Source organism: Anomaloglossus baeobatrachus, chromosome 3, assembly GCF_048569485.1.
Source record: "Anomaloglossus baeobatrachus isolate aAnoBae1 chromosome 3, aAnoBae1.hap1, whole genome shotgun sequence".
NCBI lineage: Eukaryota > Metazoa > Chordata > Amphibia > Anura > Aromobatidae > Anomaloglossus > Anomaloglossus baeobatrachus.
The window spans coordinates 485,517,182-485,541,793 of record NC_134355.1 but is presented as its reverse complement, the minus strand read 5'-3'; the positions used below and the strand labels follow the sequence as shown (position 1 = coordinate 485,541,793).

At 44.5% G+C, this 24,612-nt stretch overlaps 1 protein-coding gene across 7 annotated transcripts in view; it reads right to left on the bottom strand.

Moving 5' to 3' along the window:
* TNIK (TRAF2 and NCK interacting kinase) overlaps positions 1–24,148 on the bottom strand; it is a 434,420-nt gene extending 410,272 nt beyond the window's left edge. For 4 of the 7 annotated variants that reach the window (XM_075340619.1, XM_075340622.1, XM_075340623.1 and 1 more), the window contains exon 1: positions 23,808–24,146. In XM_075340619.1, coding sequence (XP_075196734.1) covers positions 23,808–23,864 — 57 coding nt within the window. In that variant the 5' untranslated portion in view covers positions 23,865–24,146. Of the gene's footprint in view, positions 1–23,807 lie in introns of all 7 variants that reach the window. The other 3 variants (XM_075340624.1, XM_075340625.1, XM_075340626.1) reach the window with 2 other exon arrangements.
* Positions 24,149–24,612: the final 464 nt, after the last annotated feature.

The following is a 24,612-nucleotide window of genomic DNA, read 5'->3' as shown; positions in this document are numbered from 1 at the left end:
AAAATCTCCAAAAAGCCAAAACTAAGGCGAATAAAGTGAGTAGGTCACAATATTTGGACATGAATAAAATCAAAGACAGTTCCCAGAAAGAATTGTCAGTTGTTTTTTCAACAACATACAGTAAGAACTATTATGATGTAATTAAAATTATCAAAAAATATTTACCCATTTTATCTACAGATGACACATTATATCAAATCTTAAAAAATGGAGTTAAGTTTGTTTCAAAAAGGAACATTACATTGGGATCCATGTTATCACCTAGTGATCACATGAACAGGTGCGGTTCCACTAACGAAAAAAATACCGGCAATTGGTTACCTAGTACAGGTTCGTTTAAATGTGGCCACAGATCGTGTGGACTATGCGGTTATATGTTAAATGTGAAGGATTTTTCTTCATTTACTGATAAAAAAAACGTATAAAATAATGTCACTCATAAACTGCAGTTCAGACCATGTGGTTTATTTAATATCGTGTACTATTTGCCAGTTACAATATATAGGCAGCACTTGTCGTTCTCTCAGAAAGAGGATATCTGAACACATCTATGATGTGAATAATGCCACCACCAGAAAATTATCAGGAGCGTCTCAACATTTTCGTGACGCACATGCAGGTGATTTGAAAGGCATGAAAGTTAATGCCATTGAAAAAATCAAACTACCTAGAAGAGGTGGAAATTTGAAAGATATCCTTTTTCAGAGAGAAATAAAATGGATGTTTTTAATGGGCACAAGATTTCCTAAAGGTCTAAATAAAAGAAATGAATTAATGTTTGCATATTAATCTGGCTTAAATACTATGTATGTATATAAGTGTTATAAGCATTATATGGAGTGATACAACTTAAGGGGTTAATGTTTTTGTAATTGTCTTGCTCTCTCCTTGCATTTGATCACATGTTTGAGTTCAGCCCTTTTTAAACAGTTCTGTGACTAGATGGTTTAGAGACTGAATAAGAACTGGATGTTCGAAACGCGTCCTCTCTGACATGGGCTTAACCATTATAGCATGGACTTTTTAATGATAATAAAGAAGTTTTTATTTTAAAGAACAAGATGCCTGGAGTTTTGTGCTGGTGAAATCCCTTAATCACTTCCATCCACTAATGTATGCCCTCTTTTTTTTCATTATTTCATGAATTTCATGAAAATAATATTATTATTATTATTAATATTATTATTATTATTATTATTAATAAAAAAAAAAAAAGGGACGTGTGTTTCGCCCCATTTTTGTGTCCAGCCAGGTACAACTAGGCAGATGGGGATTGGAATCCGCAGCTCAGGGTGCCCAAGCTTTCTGGGCACCCACGCTGAAAATTGCAGTCCGCAGCTGCACCAGAAAATGTTGCTTTCATAGAAGCGCCATCTTCTGGCGCTGTATCCAACTCTTCCAGCTGCCCTGATGCCGGGTGGTTCGCTGGGTAATAATGGGGTTAGGGATAGCTGTGTATTATCAACTGGCCCTAAGCCCGAAAATTCCACGCCAATATTAGACATGGCCACCATGAATTTCTAGTAAAGATTAAAGGAAAAATCAGACTTCTGTCCGATCGCTGCAGGAGCCGGCAGTAATCAGCTGATGCGGTCACCTGGCGGCATCAGCTGATAGTATAAGTCCAGTGGTGAGGCTGGCTTTTTACCGCCCGGCCGCCTTAAACTATCAGCTGATGCCGCCAGGTGACCGCATCAGGTGACCGCATCAGCTGATCACCGGCAGGTCCTGCAGCCAACGGATGTGTCCCGGGAGTCAGCAGACAGGTGAGTATGATATTTTTTTTCTACTGTTCACTTTTGATTTCACAGCTGCTTCCACCTCCCGTCCGTACATGGCACCGGGCGGGAGGTGGAAGCAGCGGTGGCAGTACCGGGAGGATTCACACTTCTGTGCTTACCAACAGAAGGAATCCTCTTCCCGTACAGGTCACTTTACTACCCACCCCTTGCGATTATAGCTGTGTTTTTAGTCATAGAAACGCAGCTATATTTGCAATATGCGTTTTTCATTGCGTTTTTGAACATCTCATTGAACTCAATGGGTGAAAAACGCAGTAAAAAACGCAGGAATAATTGACAGTGTTTTTGTGGGCACCACAAAAATGCAGCTAAAAAAAAAAAAAAAACACTGTGCAGACAGCAAAAATAAAAACTCAGACTTTGCTGGTGAAAACGCACCCGAAAATCGTTCAAAAACACGGTAAAAACCGCCTAATGCGCACATAGCCTTGGTGATACATCACTGGAATCGGGGTCTTTGTCCTTACTTCATGGTGCGGTCAGATTACAAAGGGAAAACCTGCTGACAGATTCCCAAATTACATTATTGTCAGCAGGACATTGGGCCATGTGGACAAGGGATTGCTGCCAACAACATGTATGCTGTACGGGGACAAAATGATTACATAATCTGTTCCAATACAGTTTTGTCAGCCCGAATGGAGGGGGCTGTAACTTGAGTGTCAATCGAACCCTCGTTTATGGGCAGAATGGGAGAAGACCGAATTATTTTGAGGTACTACAGGATAAGATACTAGATGTTAGAGAAGAATATACCATGTGCAATCTGTGCAGCAGCAAATCAATGGGCACACTACTTTTTAAAAGCAAAATTCTGGGGCTACTTACGATCCACTAGATGCAAGAAATTAACTTAAAGGGAACCTGTCAGGCGCAATATCCACCCAGAACCACGAGCACCTCTGGGTGCATATTGCTTATCCCTGCATCTACTACCACACATAAAGAGATCCTTAGAAAAAGTATTTCTAAAGACCCTTTATATGCTAATAAGCGCAGGGACTAGTCGCAAGGGCGTTATTTCCCCCGACTAGTCTGCCCTTTTTGGCATGTTAGCATGCCCACAGGGGTTTATTAACATGCTAGTCAATGCCCATTACCCAGTGTCATTGGTGGTGACGCACGTACCTGTGTCTGTTGTCACCATCTCAAACACCGGTTTACAGTCAGTTTGCATGATCAGAAGTCCGGGTCATGTGCACTAGACCTCACTGAAGGCGGGACGTGTACACCTGGCTTCATAGTGCGCATGACCGGAAGTGCCGACACTTCTCATCATGCGCACTGAGCCTAATCCCGGCGTCTCTGGCAGGAACAATGGACACAGGTACGCGTGTCACTGCTGATGATGCTGGGCAATGGGCACTCAATAGCACGTTAGCAGGCCCCTGTAGACGTGCTATTGAGTGCCCATGCTAAGAGGGCGAACTAGACAGGGGGGCGAGCAACCTCCTTGCAACTAGTCCCTGCGCTCATTAGCATATCATAAAGGATCTTTAAAAATACTTTTTCTAAAGAACCCTTTATCTATGCTAGTGTATACAGGGACGGTTAGGCAGGGATTAGCACAATGTATCCAGCACTGCTTGTGGTTCTGGGTGCATATTGGACCTGACAGGTTCCCTTTAATTTATGTTAATGATTTAATGGCTCATCGTTCCATATAGATAAAGGGGACCAGTGACATATTTTTGGGACAGCCATAAACTAGGTATTTGCTCATTACAGTACCACTTGGACAGATAGGGAACTTCTTCTGCACCCACATCTGGGAGGATGAGTTAAGATGACGCCTTTCTTTACAAATACTTTTGTACAATGGGCACTACTAAGATTTTACAGAGAGAAACACATTTTGTTAGAAATAACATTAGCACAATGTAATAAAATGATTTTGCTAATGTGAAGCCGATTGTCTTATGTTCAATTCCCTTTGAACAAAACTGTGGTGAAAAACAAAGTCTTGTGCTTCTAATGGATGTGAACACCACTGCCAGCTTTCACATGATTTCACTCTGCTACATGACAAACTTTGTGCTCTAATAAACAATTTTATCGCACTTTCTATCTCACATAATATAGCCATCTGCGTTTGATTCATAGTACTATGAGCTGGCCATAGACAATAGATAAATGTAGGCCAAACCTAACAATTTCAGAGGGACAAGAAGACCATCTATTATGTATGGCGGTATCCTCATTCTTCCCCAACAGCAGATGTCAGAAGAAAAGAAGGTCAGGCATGTTGTGATTTAACATGACCGATCCTATAGTTCTCATGGGATATAATCTGCAGCCAGAGATGTCTAGCAAGGGGGAAGAACAGCATGAACTAATGTTGAGTGAACGAGAATATAGCCGGCATGTATATGGCCACTTTCACTAAAATATATGAAATTCTCTCTAAGATGGTGTATGTTCCACTACTAACAAGGGAGCATTCAGACGTCAGTAATTTTTCTGGCAGTTAAAGTCAGTTTTTGATCAGATTTTAACCAGCATTTGGTCAGGTTGAGGACATGATGAAGGTCCCTCAAGCTTCTTTTATCAAACATAACTTGAGAAATGGACAGCACATAGATGACATCCGAGTGCGATCCAATTGTTTTACAAGTCCATTGGAGAGTTTGATCTGTAAGTCGAATCAAAATCGGACAGATCTTCTTGATTTTGTAAGCACCATTCAAGCCCACGAAAATACACTGACATAAATAGCACCATTCACTATAAGGGTTCTGTGGAAAAACATAGAATAAGTACAGTGGAACCTTGGTTTATGAGAACAATCCGCTCTGGGAGTGTGCTTGTAAACCAAGTTACTTGTTTAGCAAAGCAAAATTTCCCATAGGAAATAATACAAGGTCATACAATTCGTTTCCCAACTTGTTCAACGTCCCATATTGTGCCATTCCCCACACACACACACACACACACACACACACACACACACACACACACACACACACACACACTATGCTCACCTTACCTTCCGTTCCATCGCCGGCCTCCTGGTTTTTGTAGTTCGCCGGTACAGGATGTGTATCGGGTAACCATCGGACCGATGCCAGAGCTTCCGCTGCCAGCGCGCTGAAGTCAAAGGTAGGAGCTGCTTGCCTCTGATTAGTCAGCGCGCTGCCTTTGAGAAGCGGCTGACAGCGGAAGTTCCTCCATCGTCGCGATGGTTACCCAATACACATTCTGTACCTGCAAACTACAAGAACCGGGAGGCCGGCGATGGAACGGAAGGTAGGGTGAGCATAATATGTGCGTGTTTGTGCAGACTGCAAGAGCAGGTCAGAGCACGGTGAAAGTACGGAGTATTTGCTCGTACGGCAAAGCTTGCTCGTAAACTGAGTTACAAATTTACAGCAAGCTTTGCTCATATAGCGAAATACTCGCAAACCAAGTTACTCGTAAACCGAGGTTCCACTGTATGTACGAACGTCTGAATGAGGGCCAAAACATCAATGTCTTATTGAATAATAAAAACTATAGAATATCCAAGAGTCTCGAAGCACTAGAGGATAATCCATAAAAAGTTAAGTTTTTATTCCATAATAGTAAAAAGTCACATCAATAGGGGAAAAGGGCACTGTTACCGCAATATCCAGCATTTGTAAAACCTCAAAATGAAACTATGAGACTTGAGAAAGGCCAGATATGGTCGAAATGTTGCATTGTCTTCCTATTGTTGTGATTTTAGTTTTAAATACTGTGTGATCAAAAGGAAGTCTTTATTCCATAGTAATAGTAATTATAGTAATATATATATATATATATATATATATATATATATATATATATATATATATATATCTCCCAACAATAGGAAGATTGTGCCATTTTCCATTTTTGTGTTCTCCTGCCTCTCTTTGAAGTGCCCTAACTTTTATTTTTTATGTCATAACCATGTTTTTCTAAAAATAAGCCCTCCCCCAAAAATAAGCCCTAGCAGGGATTTTCAGCATTTTCGAGGCAAGGCTTAAATATAATCACTCCCCCGAAATAAGCCCTAGTCGCGGTTCAATAATGAAGTGTCTGTGCAGCTAAAAAAAAAAAAAAATACAGATACTGCAGGACACTTCAGTATATACAGCGGGCACCCCGTAATCACACTCACCCGACGCTGAGCGGCAGGACCTGCAGTGATCGCACCCCCACACACATCAGATCTCACACACAAACATCGGATCGCACACATACCACATCCAGTGACACCGATCTCTTCTCGCCGGCAGAATCTTGAGAGACAGTGCAGTGGAGCGCAAGGAGCTGCGGCCGGACACGTGACTTCCTCCCATCATTCCCTGTGGCCGGAAGCGCTGGATCTGCAGTGTGTGTGTATATGTGTGTGCGCAATCTGGTGTGTGTGTGTATATGTGTGTGCGCGATCTGGTGTGTGTGTGTGTGTGTGTGTGTGTGTGTGTGTGTGTGTGTGTGTGTGAGCCAGCAGCAGGGGAGGACGGCGTGCAGCACCCACCGGAGATCACAGGAGGACCTGGGAGCTGCGCAGGCGTCCTGGTCTGGTGAGTAGGAGTCTCCTGGGAAGTTGGGGGTAAACTTACACCCGAACAGTGTTTCTCCAAGAATAAGACCTCCTCCAAAAATAAGCCCTTGTGCTTTTTTGGGGGGCAAAAAAAAAATAGTGTCTTATTTTTAGACAAACACTGTATATGAGGACTTTTTTTTGAGTGATGAGGCCTTTTAAATGAAATCATTTAAGTTTACTATATGGTGTACTGGAAAGGGAGGAAAAAAAACTCCAACTGAGGTGAAGTTGCCAAAAATATAGTGCAATTCCACATTTGTTCTTTTTTGTTTTATTATTTACCATGATCACTATAAGGTAAAAATAACCTAGCAACATGATTCTCTAGGTCATTATGAGTACGTAGATACCAAAGCTACAGTTTTCTTTTAAATTAAGTGGTGGAAAAAAAAATAAATAAATCAGAAGTTTATTAAAAAAAAAAATGCATGTCACTATGTTCTGAGAACTGTACTGGTTTGGATTTTTTTGGGGCGGCGGAGAGGGAGGATAAGGGGCGAAGTGATGGCTTATTTTTGAACCTTAAGCTGAAGTTTTTGCTGGTACCATTTTTGGGTAAATATGATTTTTGATCGCCTCATAGTATTTTATTGCATTGTTGTGGTGGCCCAAACAACGTAGTTCTGGCACTCATTACACTATTTACCAATTGGATTCATTTATTGTATTTTTAATAGCGGGGACATTTCTGACAGCAGCAATACCAAATATGTGTATTTTTTTATTGTTTTATTTTCAATGGGTCAAAAGGGCGAATTAAACTTGTGGGGTTTTTTTTATATTTTTAGAAAACATCATGATCTCCTATGAATGCCGGGCTTGCAGCAGACAATCACAGGAACGTCGTCCTGACAGATACAGGGGTTATCAAGCTGACCCCTGGTGCTCATGACAACCCAAAGGCGCACTACGATCATTTGATGACCACTGTCAGATTCATAGCGGGATTTAAGTGGTTAACAGTCGTGGGCAGATCTCCCATCCAAAATTGGCTGTTAGAGACACATAACAGCGACACATAACAGCTGATCAGATCAACCGACGTGCAGGGAAAGATGCGGTCCTGCGCAAAACCGGCGAATGTGTATGATGTAGATGTGTCATGCACACAGGCTTCAGAAAGAGGACGAAGATGGCCGAAAGAGGAGGGGCCGGCACAGGAGAACGGAGTCGCCCATATGGCCAGCCGCGCGACCGTTAGGTAAGTATTATAAAGTGTTTTTTATGTTTTCACAGCGGCCTGGGCTCTTATATACAGCATGTTAGAATGCTCTATATAAGAGCCTGGTGGTGGTGGCCGCAGCTTATAGGGCAAAAAAGTGGTGACAGGTTCCTTTTAAGGCACTAGTGTTTTTCCATATATTATGGAGAAGCCATAATAATTTTTTAAAAATTCCAACAGCATGATATATGCCTAAAATATGGAAGTATATAAGAAAGCTTGTAAAGGTAAACCTTTATAAAAAGGTAATCCAACTCCAACTTAAAGACCAACTAATGCATTTATCCTTGTGGATTACGGTAGATCTTCTCAACAGAGTAACTGACAAGCTACTTACATGACTTCTGATGGGCAAAAAAGGACGCCATTTTGAAAAATATTACTTTTGAGAATAAATGTATAACAAAAGGATAATTTGAGAAAAATATAATTATGTCTAATTTTCTAAATATAGTGGACTACAATTCAACTCTTTCTGACACCACAATGGGGGCGCCTATTATCTGTGCTATAAGACCGCTTTTTTAGGTGTACACCCCTGAATGTTTCTTGCACAACATACTATTAGAATCATTTTTTTAACACTACTACACGATTATGTTTTATTAACATTTTAAGTAAAGACCAGAAAAAAAAATTGTTAGAACTGTCTTTATAGTAGGTATAAAACTGCAATAGCAGATACTGCAAAAATGGAAGTGTGAACAAGGTCTTATTTTCAATAGATGATGAAATGTCTTATTTGACCTCCATAAAATGCCTGACCTTCAATAGGATACTGTTCATCTGACGTCCGCGGCATGGTACCATTGACATGAAATTCTTACGAGTGGATGCAGTGCTATAACCAATCATTCAATAATGGCATGTTCAAACAATACGCAATTAAGCTATCTGCAAACGTTACTTTTTTTGTGCGCTTCTTTTCTGCACATAGCCTGTTTTGACAGGAAAACTGCAGCTGAAAAAAACATGTATTTTTTATTGCATTTTCACGTTTTTTCACATGGGTTTTTTAAAATCGTGGCAATAACGGGGGTTCAGGCACTGTTACCCCCATGATCACCGCCAGGTCTCCGGCGGACATTACCGCCAGGAACCCGGCTCTCAGTGCCCGGAGCGGTCCCCATACCGCTCCAGGCAGTTTAACCCCATAAATGATGCGCTCAATGCGATCGCAGCATTCAGGAGGCAGGGAGAAGGATCGCTTACCTTTCCCTGGTGATCAGGTCCCTGTGATGAGATCACAGGAACTTGATCGCTGCCATGACAACCCTGGGTCATCACCGTTACGACCCCAGGTTACTGAGCAACTGGATAGCCTCACACACCATGCATACAGCAAAGTGCTGCGCTATAATCCCCTGTAGTGATAAACAGGGGGATTATAGAAATGCAAAGAAAAACACAAAAACAATTGACATTCTGCTTCTTGTCAGCAACAAAATCTGCAAGGAAAAAAGAAGCAGTGTGTGCACAGCAAGTCAGGATTCTCATACACTTTGCTGGGATGTTTTTTTCCTTGCACTATTGATTAAAATCTGCAAGGAAAAAAAAAGGAAAAAGTGAGGCGAAAAAAAGCAACATGTGCACATAGCCTTACTTTATAAAATGGGAATACCCTTCGGAATCGTCCAATTTGATCCCACCAAGGCCTCCTCCAGGCTGATGAAATATAAACCAGTTCCCCAAGTGCATTACATAATTACAGAAGTAATGGACAACTGGTAAATGGCCCAGGGACTGGTCAAGATGGGCGTTTAATTTTAATCTAAAGAAGGGAGATGCAACCGACTGTGAAAACTATCGGATAATACCGGATACCAGCAAAATACTACTGAATAGAATACAGTAGGAATATGCAGGATTCAGAACATTCAGAGGAAAAGATGTAATTGCTCACATTAGAGGGATAATGGCTAAAGACTATAACAAGATCTATTTTTGCTTCATTGACTACAGCAAAGCCTTTGACTGTGTTGATCACCAGAAACTTTGGAATGGAATACCATGAAGGATATGGGTGTGTCAACCATCTGATTAGCCTCACCAAGAACCTTTACATCGACCAAGAAGCAAGAGTTCAAATAGGACACGGTGACGAGGCATTTTTTAAAGTAGAATGAGGCGTCAGACACGGCTGTATCCTGTCACCAATTCCCTTGAATTTATATGCAGAAGTTATTTTCAGGAACTATGGACGATACAACATTGATAACAACAAGCATAGATGGAATACAGGACTTATTACGGAGTGTCTATATGGAAAGCTCAAACATGGAACTCCTCCTCAATACAGAAAAGATATAGATATTGGTTACAGCCAGGTACAACCGGGACACATTTCAGATGGGCTGGAAGTTGTATAGGACTTCAACCTCCTCGGATCAATGATTTCTCAATATGCAGCGATGACACCAGAAGTCAATAGGAGAATAACTATAGGCAAATCAACAATGAAGTCACTGGACAACGTCCTCAAATCTGGGAACAATTCACTGGTGACAAAGACATGACTCGTACATAGTCTGGTCTTTTGTGTAGTCACATGGATGCGAAACCTGGACAATAAAAAAAACAAGTCTGAAGAAGAACTAATATCTTCAAAATGTGGTGCTGGAGAAGGAGGTTAACAATACCATGGATGGCAAAAAGAACTAACAAGTTAATTTTGGAACAAATCAAGGCAGACATGTCACTCGAAGCAAGGATCACCAAGCTACAACTTCCCTACTTTGGACACATCATACGAAGAGAGCAATCACTGGCGAAGGACATCATGGTTGGAAGAATAGAAGGAACAAGGTGAAGAGGAATATCGGCAACCAGATTGCTTGATAGGAGCAAAAAAAAATGGCGGAGAACACCCAGGTGGACCTATCTAGGCTTGCACAAGATCGATCTTCCTACACAGCGTTCATCTATCAAGTCATCATGGCTCAAGATCAAGTTGAAGGGCGTTAGAAAAAATAAAATAAAATTGTTCATTAGATATGAATTACATAGAGGAGGAACTCAGAAATGCTTGTGGAACCTCTCATACAAATCCACAGCACTACCATCCTCACAGGTGAAGATTAGGCACCATAAGCACTAGATCGCAGTTGGCCAAATGACAGATTGGCTAACAGCCATCTCTCCAGCCTCCTGCATCCACAAGAATGCTCTCTACTAAACAAAGCGATCAGCTGATGAAATTCCAAGACCAGATCCTTCTTGTCCCTGGCACCACCTGTCTGGGAAGATTCAGGAGGCATCCAGACACATTAGATAGTTAGAATAAATAATGGCATAAACAACTGCATATTATAAATTTATTGATATAGATTATATATAATTATAATCAGTACATATGTATATATACACATCATATGCAACGCAGAAAGGGACTGATATGTGAACCAAATCGCTAGCAGCAGACAAAAACAAACACAAGAGGAGGCGATCATCGGTTCAACTCTTTTTTCTATTTATTATACATATTATGATTCAGAACATGCGGAGAGGTGATGGGAAAGGAAAAAAACGGTATACATCACCGCAGACAGTAGAAAAATTGTTAACAATGTACCGATGCGCATTTCGGAGTGTACCTTCGTCAGGGGGCGTGACCGGAAACAACGGGGGTGCCATTAAAATAGGCCTTCATCCCCCAACTGATTGGGCAGACAATCAGACGCATCCACCGCCGGCCAACCGGAAGTCCCGCTTCACGGACACGTCATGGCCACTCGGAACGCCGGGTAATTAAACCCGGCGTCCCCGTCGCCATAGAGGAGCGTCCGGGAGAACAATGAAATCCAGGCAAGCGGCGCATGCGTCAACCACCCAGCCAGAAGGGGGATGAAAAGTATAAAAGATAGAGAGTGCTATGCAAGCAACTGGACTCGAAAAGATCACTGCACAATGGCCGTCTCATGATATGGACATATATATCACACAGTCTCATAGAGAAGAAAATGTATCTGGACAAGGAGAGAAAGAATAATACAAATAGTGAGACATACATATCATAATCACAACTTCAAAAATAGAACCATTAAGTGTAGAAATTACATGAAATTGTACAGACATGCATGTAGCACAGTATATAGAATAAAAAAATAAAAAATAAATAATAAATAAATAATAAATAAATAATAAATAATACATTGTTACCAATTTTTGTACTGTCTGTGGTGATGTATACCGTTTTTCCTTTCCCATCACCTCTCCGCATGTTCTGAATCATAATATGTATAATAAATAGAAAAATTGAGTTGAACCGATGATCCCCTCCTCTTGTGTTTGTTTTTGACATTAGATAGTTGGACAGTCTCACCAATGAAATTGTCAGGTTCAGCCAACGTCTCTAATGTTTATGAGAGTCCAGCATTAACTATTCAAGTTCTTTCACAGAAAACTCAGCAGAACCAGGAACCTCTTTGTGCCAGGGGGTAAGGGCATGCCGAGATAGGAGATTAATATTATACTATTTTTCTCAAGAATAAGAAGCACACAAGCCAGTCCTAATAAGGCTAAGTTCACACATCCTGTGTTTTCAATCCGTCAGGTCCGTCAGCAACGGATCAGTCATTTTCAAGATGTCAACTGATGCAACTGATGTGTTTTTCACAGGATTCCTTTCACAGGAATCCTGTGAAAAAACGGATCAGTTGCGTCCGTTACATCCGCTGTGCGTCCGTTTTTTGACGGATCAGTCATGATCCGTCTGTGTTTGGGACAGCCCAGTGGGCGTGCCAAGCATGCTGGGCATGCTCAGTAGAGCATGACGGAATCCTGCGCTGGATTCCGTTGTAAGACGGATTACGACGGAATCCAGCACCATAGACATGCATTACAAGCTTGACGGATGGCGACGGATTCCTGCGCGGTGCGTTAATTTTGACGGCCCGAAAAACGTTACATTCTGCGTTGCTCCCCGCTCGGCGGTCAGTCAAAAATGACGGACCGCGACGCAGCGGATGCAACGCAGGGTCATCAGTCGCAATCCGTCACTAATAGAAGTCTATGGGGAAATACAGGATTCCTGCAAAATATTTTGCAGGATTCCGTAATTCCTCAAGGCTACGGATTGTGACTGATGCAAAACACAGGATGTGTGAACTTAGCCTTAGACACGACTAACAGGCTATCCCATAATGTGTGCAGTTCATTGTTACAGTATGTTTGCTGTAGGGTGGCAGCTTGCACTTGCTATCTCCATGACAACTTTTCCCAATGACAGGAAATGGGACAGATTTATGCTAATTATCTTTTTTAACAGGTGACAACCGGCAGGTGCACTGAGCTGACCACCAAGCTCCACCAGGGGGTGGAAAAAATGGTGGCTGGATATGCAGTCATGTGACTGAATAGAACGATCATTGGAATCTGATCCGTGTAAGATTCCTGACGTTGTCCTATAGCAGGGGTGGGGAACCTTTTTTCTGCCGGGGGCCATTTGGAAATTTCTACCAACCTTCGGGGGCCGCATGTCAAACAATTAACTCACCTCTACACCCCTATTGTGGTGGGTGGAGCTGCTTCTCTTTGGTGTGGCTGCGATGCTCGGTGATATTGATCCATGTTACTTCTCACAACTGCTTTTCCAGGTTTGTCTCGGTCTGGAGCGCAGTCAACAGATTGTTAAATCATATAAATCACAGGAGGGGTTGGGGGATAGACACATTGCGGCAGGAGGCTCCCTGCACCGCGGGGGGAGGCTCCCTGCACCGCGGGGGGAGGCCCGAGGCTCCCTGCACCGCGGGGGGAGGCCCGAGGCTCCCTGCACCGCGGGGGGAGGCCCGAGGCTCCCTGCACCGCGGGGGGAGGCCCGAGGCTCCCTGCACCGCGGGGGGAGGCCCGAGGCTCCCTGCACCGCGGGGGGAGGCCCGAGGCTCCCTGCAGAGTGGGAGGCAGTAGGCCTCAGTGCATTGCGGCAGGCAGGAGGCTCCCAGCAGTGGGAGGCATCTACAAAAGGGAGGCCAGTAAACCTGATGCTTTCTCTTCTTCTGTGGGACGCGAGCGCAGCGCATTTCACACTTACCCCGACCACAAAGTACGTCCTCAGCAGGCTCGGACAGGCCAACAAGCTGAGGACCTAATGAAATGTACGCCACACATGGTGATTTAAAGGGCCAGCAGCCAAGACCGCAGCTGCCACCTGAGTATTGCAGTTCCCAGGAATTTGCCCAGGGGCCACATAAAAAGTTATCGGGGGCCACATACGGCCCACGGGTCGGAGGTTCCCCACCCCTGTCCTACAGCAAGTATTATTCTGACCATACAAGACATGAAGCCAGCGTCTAGACCAGGGGTCTCAAACTCGGCTGGGTGTATGGGCCGCACAGAGGAAAAAAAAATAATTTGGGGGGCCGCATTCTTTGCAGGACAAAGTGACATTTTTATTGGTACCATATATAATTTTTTTTTTACACACACCTTGGGATCACTGATTTTGAACATTTTCACTTGTTCATTATAGCAAACGTGCACATTCTTTGTTTAAATATAAACATTTTTTTTTACATTTTATCCCTTTCTTGTAACTAAGGCTAAGTTCACACTTCAGTTGTTTTGCATCAGTCACAATCCGTAGCCTTGAGGAATTACGGAATCCTGCAAAATATTTTGCAGGAATCCAGTATTTCCCCATAGACTTCTATTAGTGACAGATTGCGACTGATGACCCTGCGTTGCATCCACTGCGTCGCGGTCCGTCGTTTTTGACTGACCGCCGAGCGGGGAGCAACGCAGAATGTAACGTTTTTCGGGCCGTCAAAATTAAGGCGCCGCACAGGAATCCGTCGCCATCCGTCAAGCTTGTAATGTATGTCTATGGTGCTGGATTCCGTCATAATCCGTCTTACAACGGAATCCAGCGCAGGATTCCGTCATGCTCTACTGAGCATGCCCAGCCCAGCATGCCCCTGGGCTGTCCCAAACACAAACGGATCATGACTGATGCGTCAAAAAGCGGACGCACAGCGGATGCAACGGATCAGTTTTTTCACAGGATTCCTGTGAAAGGAATCCTGTGAAAAACACATCCGTTGCATCAGTTGCCAACTAAAAAATGACTGATCCGTTGCTGACGGACCTGACGGATCTAAAACAACTGAAGTGTGAACTTAGCCTAATAGTCTTAAGGCCCCGTCACACACAGAGATAAATCTTTGGCAGATCTGTGGTTGCAGTGAAATCATGGACATATTGTTCCATTTGTACACAGCCACAAACCTGGCACTGATTGTCCACAATTTCACTGCAACCACAGATCTGCCGCAGATTTATCTGTGTGTGACAGGGCGTTTACAATTAGCACTATATAGAAATTTTGACCATCTTTTAGTAATGTTCCCTATATTGTTGTAACGTGCCCATCCTTGCCCCCTTGTAGTATTGTACCCCATCCTAGACCCCATCCCACAGTAATGTGCTCATCCTTGTCCCCATCCTAAAGTAATGTTCCCCATCCTTGTCCCCATTTTGTAGTAATGTGTTCATCCTTGTCCCCATCCTATAGTAATGTCCCCAATCTATAGTAATGTGTCCATCCTTGTCCCCATCTTATAGTAATGTTCCCCATCCTTGTCCCCTTGTAGCAATGTCCCCATCCTATAGTACTGTCCCCATTCTATAGTAATGTGCCCATCCTTTAGTAATGTGCCAACCTTGTCCCCACCCTATAGTAATGTCCCCAGCATTATCTCTATTCTAGTAATGTTTCCCATCCTTGTCCCCTTGTAGTAATGTCCCTATTCTACAGTAATGTGCCCACCTTGTACCCATCCTATAGTAATGTCCCCATCCTATAGTATTGTCCCCATCCTATAGTAATGTCCCCATCTTATAGTATTGTGCCCATCCTAGTCCCCATCCTATAGTACTGTGCCCACCTTGTCCCCATCCTATAGTAATGTCCCCATTTTATAGTATTGTGCCCATCCTAGTCCCTATCTTATAGTAATGTGCCCATACTATAGTAATAATGTCCCCATCCAATAGTATTGTGCCCATCCTTGTAATGTCCCAATCCTATAGTAATGTCCCCAGCCTTATCCCCATCCCATAGTAATGTGCGCACTTTGTCCCTATCCTGTAGTAATGGGTCAGCAGCTCCCCTCACCTTCCACAGATGCTGGAGTGAAGCTGAGGGGAGTGGTCTGCGGCCCCAGATCCAGTGATTGGAGAGATCGGTCACAAGGCCGGTCTCTCCAATCAGAGCTGGGTGCGGGTGAAACACAGGTCACCCAGCTCCAGCCAATGCTCAGGGCTACAGCTGCACTGATCTTGGCTGGATTTCAATGTTTCAGCAATTTTCAATGGCTGAAACATTAGTGGCTGTGATTGGCTGACGAACACCACTCAGCCAATCACAGCCTCCGTAGGTCCGGGGAGGAGACACCACCCCTCCTGAGGTCCCCTCCTCCCCGAATCTAAGGCATTTGCAGCGATCGTAGCCACGGGGCTGCGATTTCGCCATGACGTACTGGGTACGTCATGGGTCCTTAAGTACCAGGGAGCCAAACGTACCCAGTACGTCAGAGGTCGCTAAGGGGTTAACGTCCAAAACACACACACACACACACACACACTCTTCTCACCTGTCCCGCGCTCCCTCCCCTGCCTCATCTCTGCTTCGTGCGGCCCCCAGGCCCGTGCCCCCGGTCACTATCGCGGTAGGTGAGTGTCACTGTCAGTGATTTGTCAGATGATTGTATTGCCGGGGCGAGAGCGCAGCGCCTGCAACACATTCATCTGACATACAGTGCAGACAGTGGCTGCGGCCCCCTGCACCTGCGATAGTGAACAGGGGGCCGCAGAAACTACCCTGAGGGGCCGCGTGTTTGAGACCCCTGGTCTAGACTATTGTTGCTAGGTTTGACTCCCTGTTAAGATGTCCTTTAATTAGTCCGTTGCTGGTGAATACTCCTAGTCAGTAACTCCGTAACCACTACCTCTTCCGCATTTTTCCTCTATTATGTCTCTTAGAAATGTATCAAGAAAATAACTATTGGGTGTTACAAGGCATCTTGTCAAAGATTTCATACTGGCAGCAAAGACGGGACAGTGTCCAACGGTGTATGGAAACCCCAACTTGTAAATCCCAGATGTAAAAAAATAAATAAATAAATTTAAGAGCATTACAGAGCAGCCACAAAACACAGATCAAGAAAATACGCTCAGAGGGGGAAATAAAACGACACCCACTGGTAAATGTAAGGTTGACATGTTACTACCTTATCGGGGTGTATGGTATGTGTGTGACATGGTCAGACATATCCTGTTTAATTTATGAAGAAGGGTCTCGAGTCAACAAAGCCTACGTGGTCAATGCAAGAACTGCCAAAAATTAGAAGAAAGGAACTCCAATACACCATGTATTCGACCTAAAGGAGGGCCTCATACACGTTCCATTAAAATTGTTAGGTGGTAGGACCCCTAGACTCATAAAGCATATGCACTAAGTGCAAGGCATTCCAAACATTTGTGGGACGGCCTGCAACGCACCCTGGATTGGACTCTTAAGAAGTGGGACTCCTAGACTGGTAAAGCCTATGCACTAAGGGCTAAAAAACATATATTTCTTATCTATATATGTAAGAGAATTGTAAATGTATGCCTCATATCCTGAACAAATTATAAAGAAGGAGGGCATCATAAACACCCTGGAAAAATTGAAAGCAAGGGTCACTTGATGACCCTCTAAAAAATTATGAATGAGGGCCACCTGTTTAACCTCTTATAGCAAGTGAGGGATGCATGATGACCTTGTTGATATGGTGGTGGAGAAGGACAAGAAAAAGAAAAAACCATGAGCTGTATACCCTTTTTTGGGTGGGAAGTGATGCATGGGAATACACCAGAAAAAAAGGAACATTTGAATTGGCTTCAGGTTCTATTGCTGTCATCTAGTGGGGTTGAGAAGTCTGGATCATCCAGGCCTTGTTCATTTTGATGATCCAGGCTATCAGCATTTTCAGTTGACAGGCGGATGCGCCTATCAGTTATGTCCCCAGCAGCACTAAAAACCTGCTGTGACAAAACGGTAGTGGCACAGCAGGCCAACCCCTCCAAGGCATAGAGGGACAGTTCATGCTTGGATACCCAATAGTTGTACGGTGCAGAGGAATCACGGAGGACGCTGGTGCAGTTGGCTAGGTGCTCCTTCACCATCTTCAAAAACGTTCCCTCCTTGTTAGACAACCCCGAGCATCAGTGGTGGCCGGGGACAGAATACCAAGGGATGACAGTCGTCATGAGGTTGTGAAAGCCTCAGTCTCCACAAGCCTAAATGACAACATTTCCAGGGCAAGCAGTTTGGAAATATGCCAGATAAGTGTCTGGTCCTGTGGGTGGGTGGGTGGCTGGGTATTTGTGTTTGCGTTCCAAGGTAGGGACAGCTAAACGCTGCGCTGGGACGAATAATCAGATGTGGTTGCTAATGGTGCTTACGAATGTGCAACAACAGGTGCAGAGCAGAAGGCATCCATACCTGCATCTTGGACAGGGGATTGGCAAGCACATAGAACAGGGGAAGAGGCAGTGATGTCACCCGCAGACAATTGTTTACCCAGGTGTTTGCCCCACCTAGTTGGGTGCTTTGATGACATGTATATAAGCACTCTGGAGGTGGCAAAGCCCCTCTTGATCTTGGTATGGCACAGGTTGAAAATGATAGTTCTATTATCGTCCGCACTTTCTATAAAAAAAAAAAAAAAAATTATTAAAGAGCCAGACTGGGTAACACCTAACCCTTGGAACTTTCCATGTGTGGATGCAATGGGGAACAGTTGCCCACTTTCTTCCTCTGGTCACCCCACTGCCTATTCCTGCCTGTTGCGGATCCCTTCCCCTCTGCACTGCTGTCCTCACTCTGTATGGCACCTTCTCAACTTGAGTCAGTGACCATCATCCACCACCTCATCTTCCACTTCCCTACTTTGGTCCACCTGACTTAACTACATCACTTGTTGGCAACTGTGTCTCATCATCATCTACCTCTTGAGACACTAATTGCCGTTCCCCACCATCATTTCCTTCTGAAAGTGGCTGCTCAAATATTTGGGTATCACTACACACAATCTCCTCATATCCCTCTTGAAACGTGTACGGCAAGGTGCCAGAATCAATAAATGAAAATGTAAAGAGCTCCTTGACATGTCCAAGTGTGGGATCACTTGTCTCCTGGGACTCGCCATGGTAGAATGAAGGAGGATCACCCTGAGGATTATATAACCCAGACTCTTGGATAGTGAGACTGGACAGGGTGGTGCTAGGAAACATACTGGAAGCCTTATCTTCCATCCAATCGACCACCTGTTTACACTGTTTTGGCTTCAAGAGTGTTTTCCTGCTCCCTCTTCAAAGTAAAATAGCAAGTTGGGTCTCGTGGATGAGCATGTTTGTTGTGATCCCGCAGTAGGCACATTTTCACCTGGCCTACGGCCACAGCCTCCGCGTGCACCATCAGCAGCACGTCCACTTACCAGTTCCTTACCGCACGTTTTAAATTGGGTATATATGCCTGCAAATGTTTTGGGATTAATAGGGAAAACAAAATATGTAGCCCTGAAAAGGACTTTTGTATTTAGGTTACAGCACTGTATACCTATATAAAGACTGTAAGGCAATAAACCCTGCCTGTATGCCTCTAATCCAAAATTATCCCTCCTCCACCAGCTATCCCTACACTGAATGCAGGTAACGGTGGTTTTGCTTGTAGAAGGACAGTATGTATCCCTGAAAAAGGACTTTTGTTTTAATGGTGCAACAGCACTATGCAAATTACTGCAATAGTAATTAAAACACTGCCTATATGCCTGTTCTAATCTAAGCTGTCCACCCTAGACTAGTTCTGCCTGATCTGCCTCCAGAGGAAAGTGGGCCGAGCATATACAAGACCTGAAGTGGCCGGCAAATCACAATAACGCAGTAGTCAACATGACTACGGTATTACTGTGTATGACAGGCAATCTCGCTTCTTGATTGGCTGTCTAACACCCACAAAACATGCGGGGCAGGCACTTGAGCATGGAAGCTTGACGACCTACGATATTCTATCGAGTAATGAAAGTACCTGAGCTCCCCGATGCTCGATCAAGTATCAAGCAGTGGTGCGCACATCGCTTATCACTATTCGGATTATATTTGACCAGGCCAGCTCTAGCAAAGCCACTGCCTTAAGAGTCTGCTGCAGAGCCAGATGTGATCAAGTCACAGACATAATGCCCATATGTCATTCATTTGCTGAAATGCAAATATAGACAAATAGGAAGTTCTATCCGTCTGAGAGTTTATCCGAGGACACGTCACTCGCTCTGCAGTTGACCCAACTACACAGATTCGCTATATTTATGTCTAGCCTGCTCAAAATATAAATTAAATATAAAAGTAAAAAAATACAATATAAATGCAAAGAAACAAAAATACAGCTTTAAAAAAAGGAGTTAGGAATTATATTGCAAGGAATTAAAATCATGAATGTTTTCATTATTATGATTTACAAGTAGACAAAGACCACGGCTCTTCTGCTCATACGGTGCCCAAGTGGGATCCAACCCCGACAGAATAGGTACAAGAAAACTTGGCACTCAGATAGAAAGTGAGTATTATGTAATGATGAATACAAACGTTCAGTCTTGGTCAGATCTTCCTCAGTGAGCAGATTACTCAAGAGAGCAGGAATCGTGAAGACAGGAGATGAGCGGCGGTGTGCACCGAAGATAGAAGGTGGGCGCCACTCCGATGGGATCTGCGGTGCACTACGCAGCTTACCGATTCTGTACCTTGTTGTATACTACTATAATTTATAGTCACAGTGGTAACAAATTCCACATCAGAATGGTTATCTCACAATTAAAAAAAGAAAGAACAGCTGCAAATTTTACGAAAAACTTAGAGTTGAGCAAACATTTTGTGACATTTAAAACAGGACCTTTCACCAATTTTGTTTTATATTGAACAAGACAAGATGTAATAGTGCCTGTTATGCCCTCTCCTTTGTGGTGATATTAGCAATCAATTATTTTGCCCCTAGTGAAGCTAGACAGAGACCCTGATTCAGCGATGTGTCACTTACTGAGCTGGTTGCTGTCATTTTGATAAAATCCTTGTTTTCTCTCCTGCGGATCTAGCAGTTATTTGAATGTGGATCTTTATATCCCCGCCTACAAGGATGATTACCAGCTTTTTGTCCATGTAACGTGTACATAGAAAGCAGCTAATCAGTGGTGGGAGTGGAGTTATGTAGAGCTCACAAACATGCCTGATTACCTGGCAGCACGCAAAGTAATCTAATGATAATTTCCTGCTGATTAAAGAGTGATTTTATCAAAACTATACCAAGCAGCCCAGTAAGTGACACACCACTGGAATCAGGGTCTCTGTCTCTATATTAGGCTGCTTTCAGCTTAAAGGGAACCTGTCACCTAGAATATGCGTTTTGACCTATCAGCAGATGCATATTTGCCCTAATTACACCTCTTTACCCATCCCTGAGTTATAAAATTGTATAATATGAAAGTAAAAGAAATCGTTTTATTACCTTCATATCTCGTATGTAAATAGCAGGGAATGTGGTCACAGGGGCGGCGCCTTGCTCTATGGACGTCTGCATATTTTCGTGGTATCACGCCCCTGTGGGCATGATACCATGGAGTGACGTCCCTGTCTCTCATTCTATTCTGGTTGCATTGCAGCAGGCTTCTCTTCCGGGTGTTCACGCGCCGGCTTCAGACGCGCACTGCGCATACGCAGTGTGCGTCTGAAACTGACAAGGAGAACCCAGAAGAGAAGCCTGCTGCAATGCACGCAGGATAGAACGAGAGACAGGCACCTCGCTTCATGGTATCATGCCCACAGGGGCGTGATACCACGAAAATATGCAGACGTCCATAGAGCAAGGCGCCGCCCCTGTGACCACATTCCCTGCTATTTACATACGAGATATGAAGGTAATAAAATGATTTTTATTACTTTCATATTATACAATTTTATAACTCAGGGACTGCTGATAGGTCAAAACACATATTCTAGGTGACAGGTTCTCTTTAAATGGCAAAAACCTGCTGACAGATTCCCTTGAACTTTAGTTAAATCCAATTGGGTGTTATTAGTTTCATTGTGGGCATGTACTTCAGCCTCCTGTATGATGCTGACCAATAATAAGCAGGCAGCAACATAGACGTGCAGAAGGATCTGTGATGATTTCATCAGGGTCACATCACCAGAGTCCACAGGTCCTGCCAGGCAGAGTGTGCAGCCTAAATAAGCACTGGAGATCTATTACAAAAGAACAAGTGTGGAGCTACATTATTACAAGGTAAAAAAAAAATGGGCAAAACTCAGATGACAAATGGATGGCATCATAGTCTGGGGTGGACACAGACAGGAGAGGATCCCAGTGAAACAACAACATATGGGCCCTTAGCAGTCCAATATCTCATCATAATGCCCAATTCCACCTTCTTTGGTGGAGGCACTGGGCCCATCTGTGGCTTCTCAGTTTCCACCATATGCCCACCCCTGATCTGACTGCTATTTTTTGTCAATGGACTCGATCACTTGAGTAGGTAAATTTGATCTGCAAACTCGATAAAAGGCTGACATGTCTCCATTTCAAGGAACATGAATGTAAACTAAAATAGATCTGTGCTCGATTTGATCTGGATCCGGCCTTACAGTAATCCGCCCATCCCTGACCTACACTGATAGATTAAACCAAACCGCTATCAGCAATGAGCACGACTGGGCCAAGAATTGCCTCCTGGAGGTTATAGGGCCTAATGCATTCCACTATAAGAACGTGAGTAGTTTAATCTACCCATATAATTCAATATGAAGTGTATTACCTCATGAAGGACACCTGTTCATGGTGAGGATCTCTTAGTACATTTCTTATTAGCCGTCATGTCAAAGATTTTGGCTGAGGCGGTCTACATTAGGAGGCCATAGACGCTAGGTTCTGTGGAACGACCATGAACATGTCAGGAGGACACAGTGGGGCTTGTTTGGCCTGTTTCAATGAAAACAGGTGCAATGCCCAATATTCTTGGCTTCACAGAGAGCTGAGGGTTAAAGTGGCCCCCATACGGGGAAATTGTAGGAGAGGCTTTACTATCAGTTTAGACAGCAAATTCCTTATCGATCTTGAATCATACAGTGTGAAATAAGTGGAAGCCATCAAAGCATCACTATGGTTCCTGACCTTCTACAGTCCTCAGAAATCCTATTCAAGCCTCACCGAGCGTGGGCTGATATTAGGAAATATCCTCAGAAGAAAAATGCAAATATCCTTCTAAACACGCCAAGTACATTCTGGATCCAGAGGAGTCTTGTAATTCACAATTAGAAATGACACTGATACCTAAAGAGCACATTCACCGATGCTCAGAAATATGGACACTGGCCGATTGGGATCGGATTCATGAACATATCCCCGAAAACAAGACCAAAGCCTCTCCATTGTACATATTTCTATATGCAGGCTCTGGGGGAGATAGGCAGCCTGTGCAATGGAGCAGCGCTAAGGCTCTCATTCATACAATGGGACTGGCCACGTCCACGGCTCATCTCGGTGACATATAAAGACATACAGTACAAAGAGCCTCTTTTCTTACAGAGCATGTGAGCATGACATCTGCAATCTCATTAGCATAGGTCATTTTAGGAGGCCTGGGGTTACAATTCATTGCCCGCCGTCAGCCACACATTCACATCGCAGAAAATGAACATGGCACCCACATACTAACAATGGCTGGCATGCCGGAAGAAATACTGGATGCAAAGAAGGATAGGCAGGGATCAGCATCCATGTGCTACAGAGATGGAGACCATCATGGCCAATGTACAGGTGATCCTGGGCTCCTGCAGAGACCCCTGACCTCAGGGCACAGCCCTGCTCCCCCCATTGTCTCAGGCAGGCAAGCACTGGTCATGGAATGCAAACTACATTCTCTATAGGAAAAGTAAAGTGTCAGCCCCATCCCTGGAATCCAGCCCCAGCCGGGGGCACAGGACCCCAAAATCTCATCAATGGGAATGGAGGAGCAATGGAGCGCTGCCATACAAAGGCTGGTGTGGCTCCATTCACACTGCAGGCTCAGGACTGCTGCCGCAGGCACACGGGGGGCCCCCGACCCCATCATTGTGCAGGGATGATATAATGGGGAGATGTCACCCGTGCAATAACCCGGCACGCAGGGCTCCACAATGGCAGGGGAGGCTGCAGATGGATGCCATGTCTTACCCTCAGCGCTGACAGGTCTATCTCGTCCAGGCTGCGGGCTGGGGAGTCGCTCGCCATGTTTCCTCGCCTCTGCTCTTCCGATCGCCCCTCTCAGCTCTGATTCCAGCAGTCGGTTGTGCTTCTTCCCGGAGCCGGGGAGTGATAGCAGGAGGGGCGGCTCTATCAGCGGGGACGGGGGGGAGGATGGATGCAGGACATGCTGGAGCTGTGCCGGTGTGCACCGGAGGACGAGGCTCACACCGCGCGGGGATGGAGAGGCTGCTGCCCGGAGCCGCCTGTCACCGCTTCCTGGGAGGATCCAGACACGGGAGCTGCGCCCCCTGCTGGTGAGAAATGTGCCTGCGCCCCTCACTGCCTCGTGCTGATGGGCACCACAGACAGGGTGATCGTGGGGGTGGACACAGACCCGCCCTCATCCAGCCCCCCAAATGGAGCCAGCGCATCCTCCCGGGTAATGCCAGGGGTGCTAACACCTGAATGATGTCTGCAAAGGATGACAGCTACTAGATGCCATGGGAAAGGGGGCTCAGGGGCAGAATGGCAGAGCCACAGTGCACCAGCATCACCCACTCACATGCAGAATGGAGACCAGCCCCAGAATCCCTCCGGAAGGCACTGACAGGCGTCATCAGGTGTCACTGTGATATCACTACTCAGTCTCTCAATGTGAAGAAATGAAAAAAAATAGTGAAATTCCACATAGTCCTCGTGCAGACGTCAGGTTTATCATACAGTGCTCGTACCTACTAAGGTATAAGGGTGAGTGCACACGATCAGTGTTAGCAGCAATTCAGATGCGTCCAAA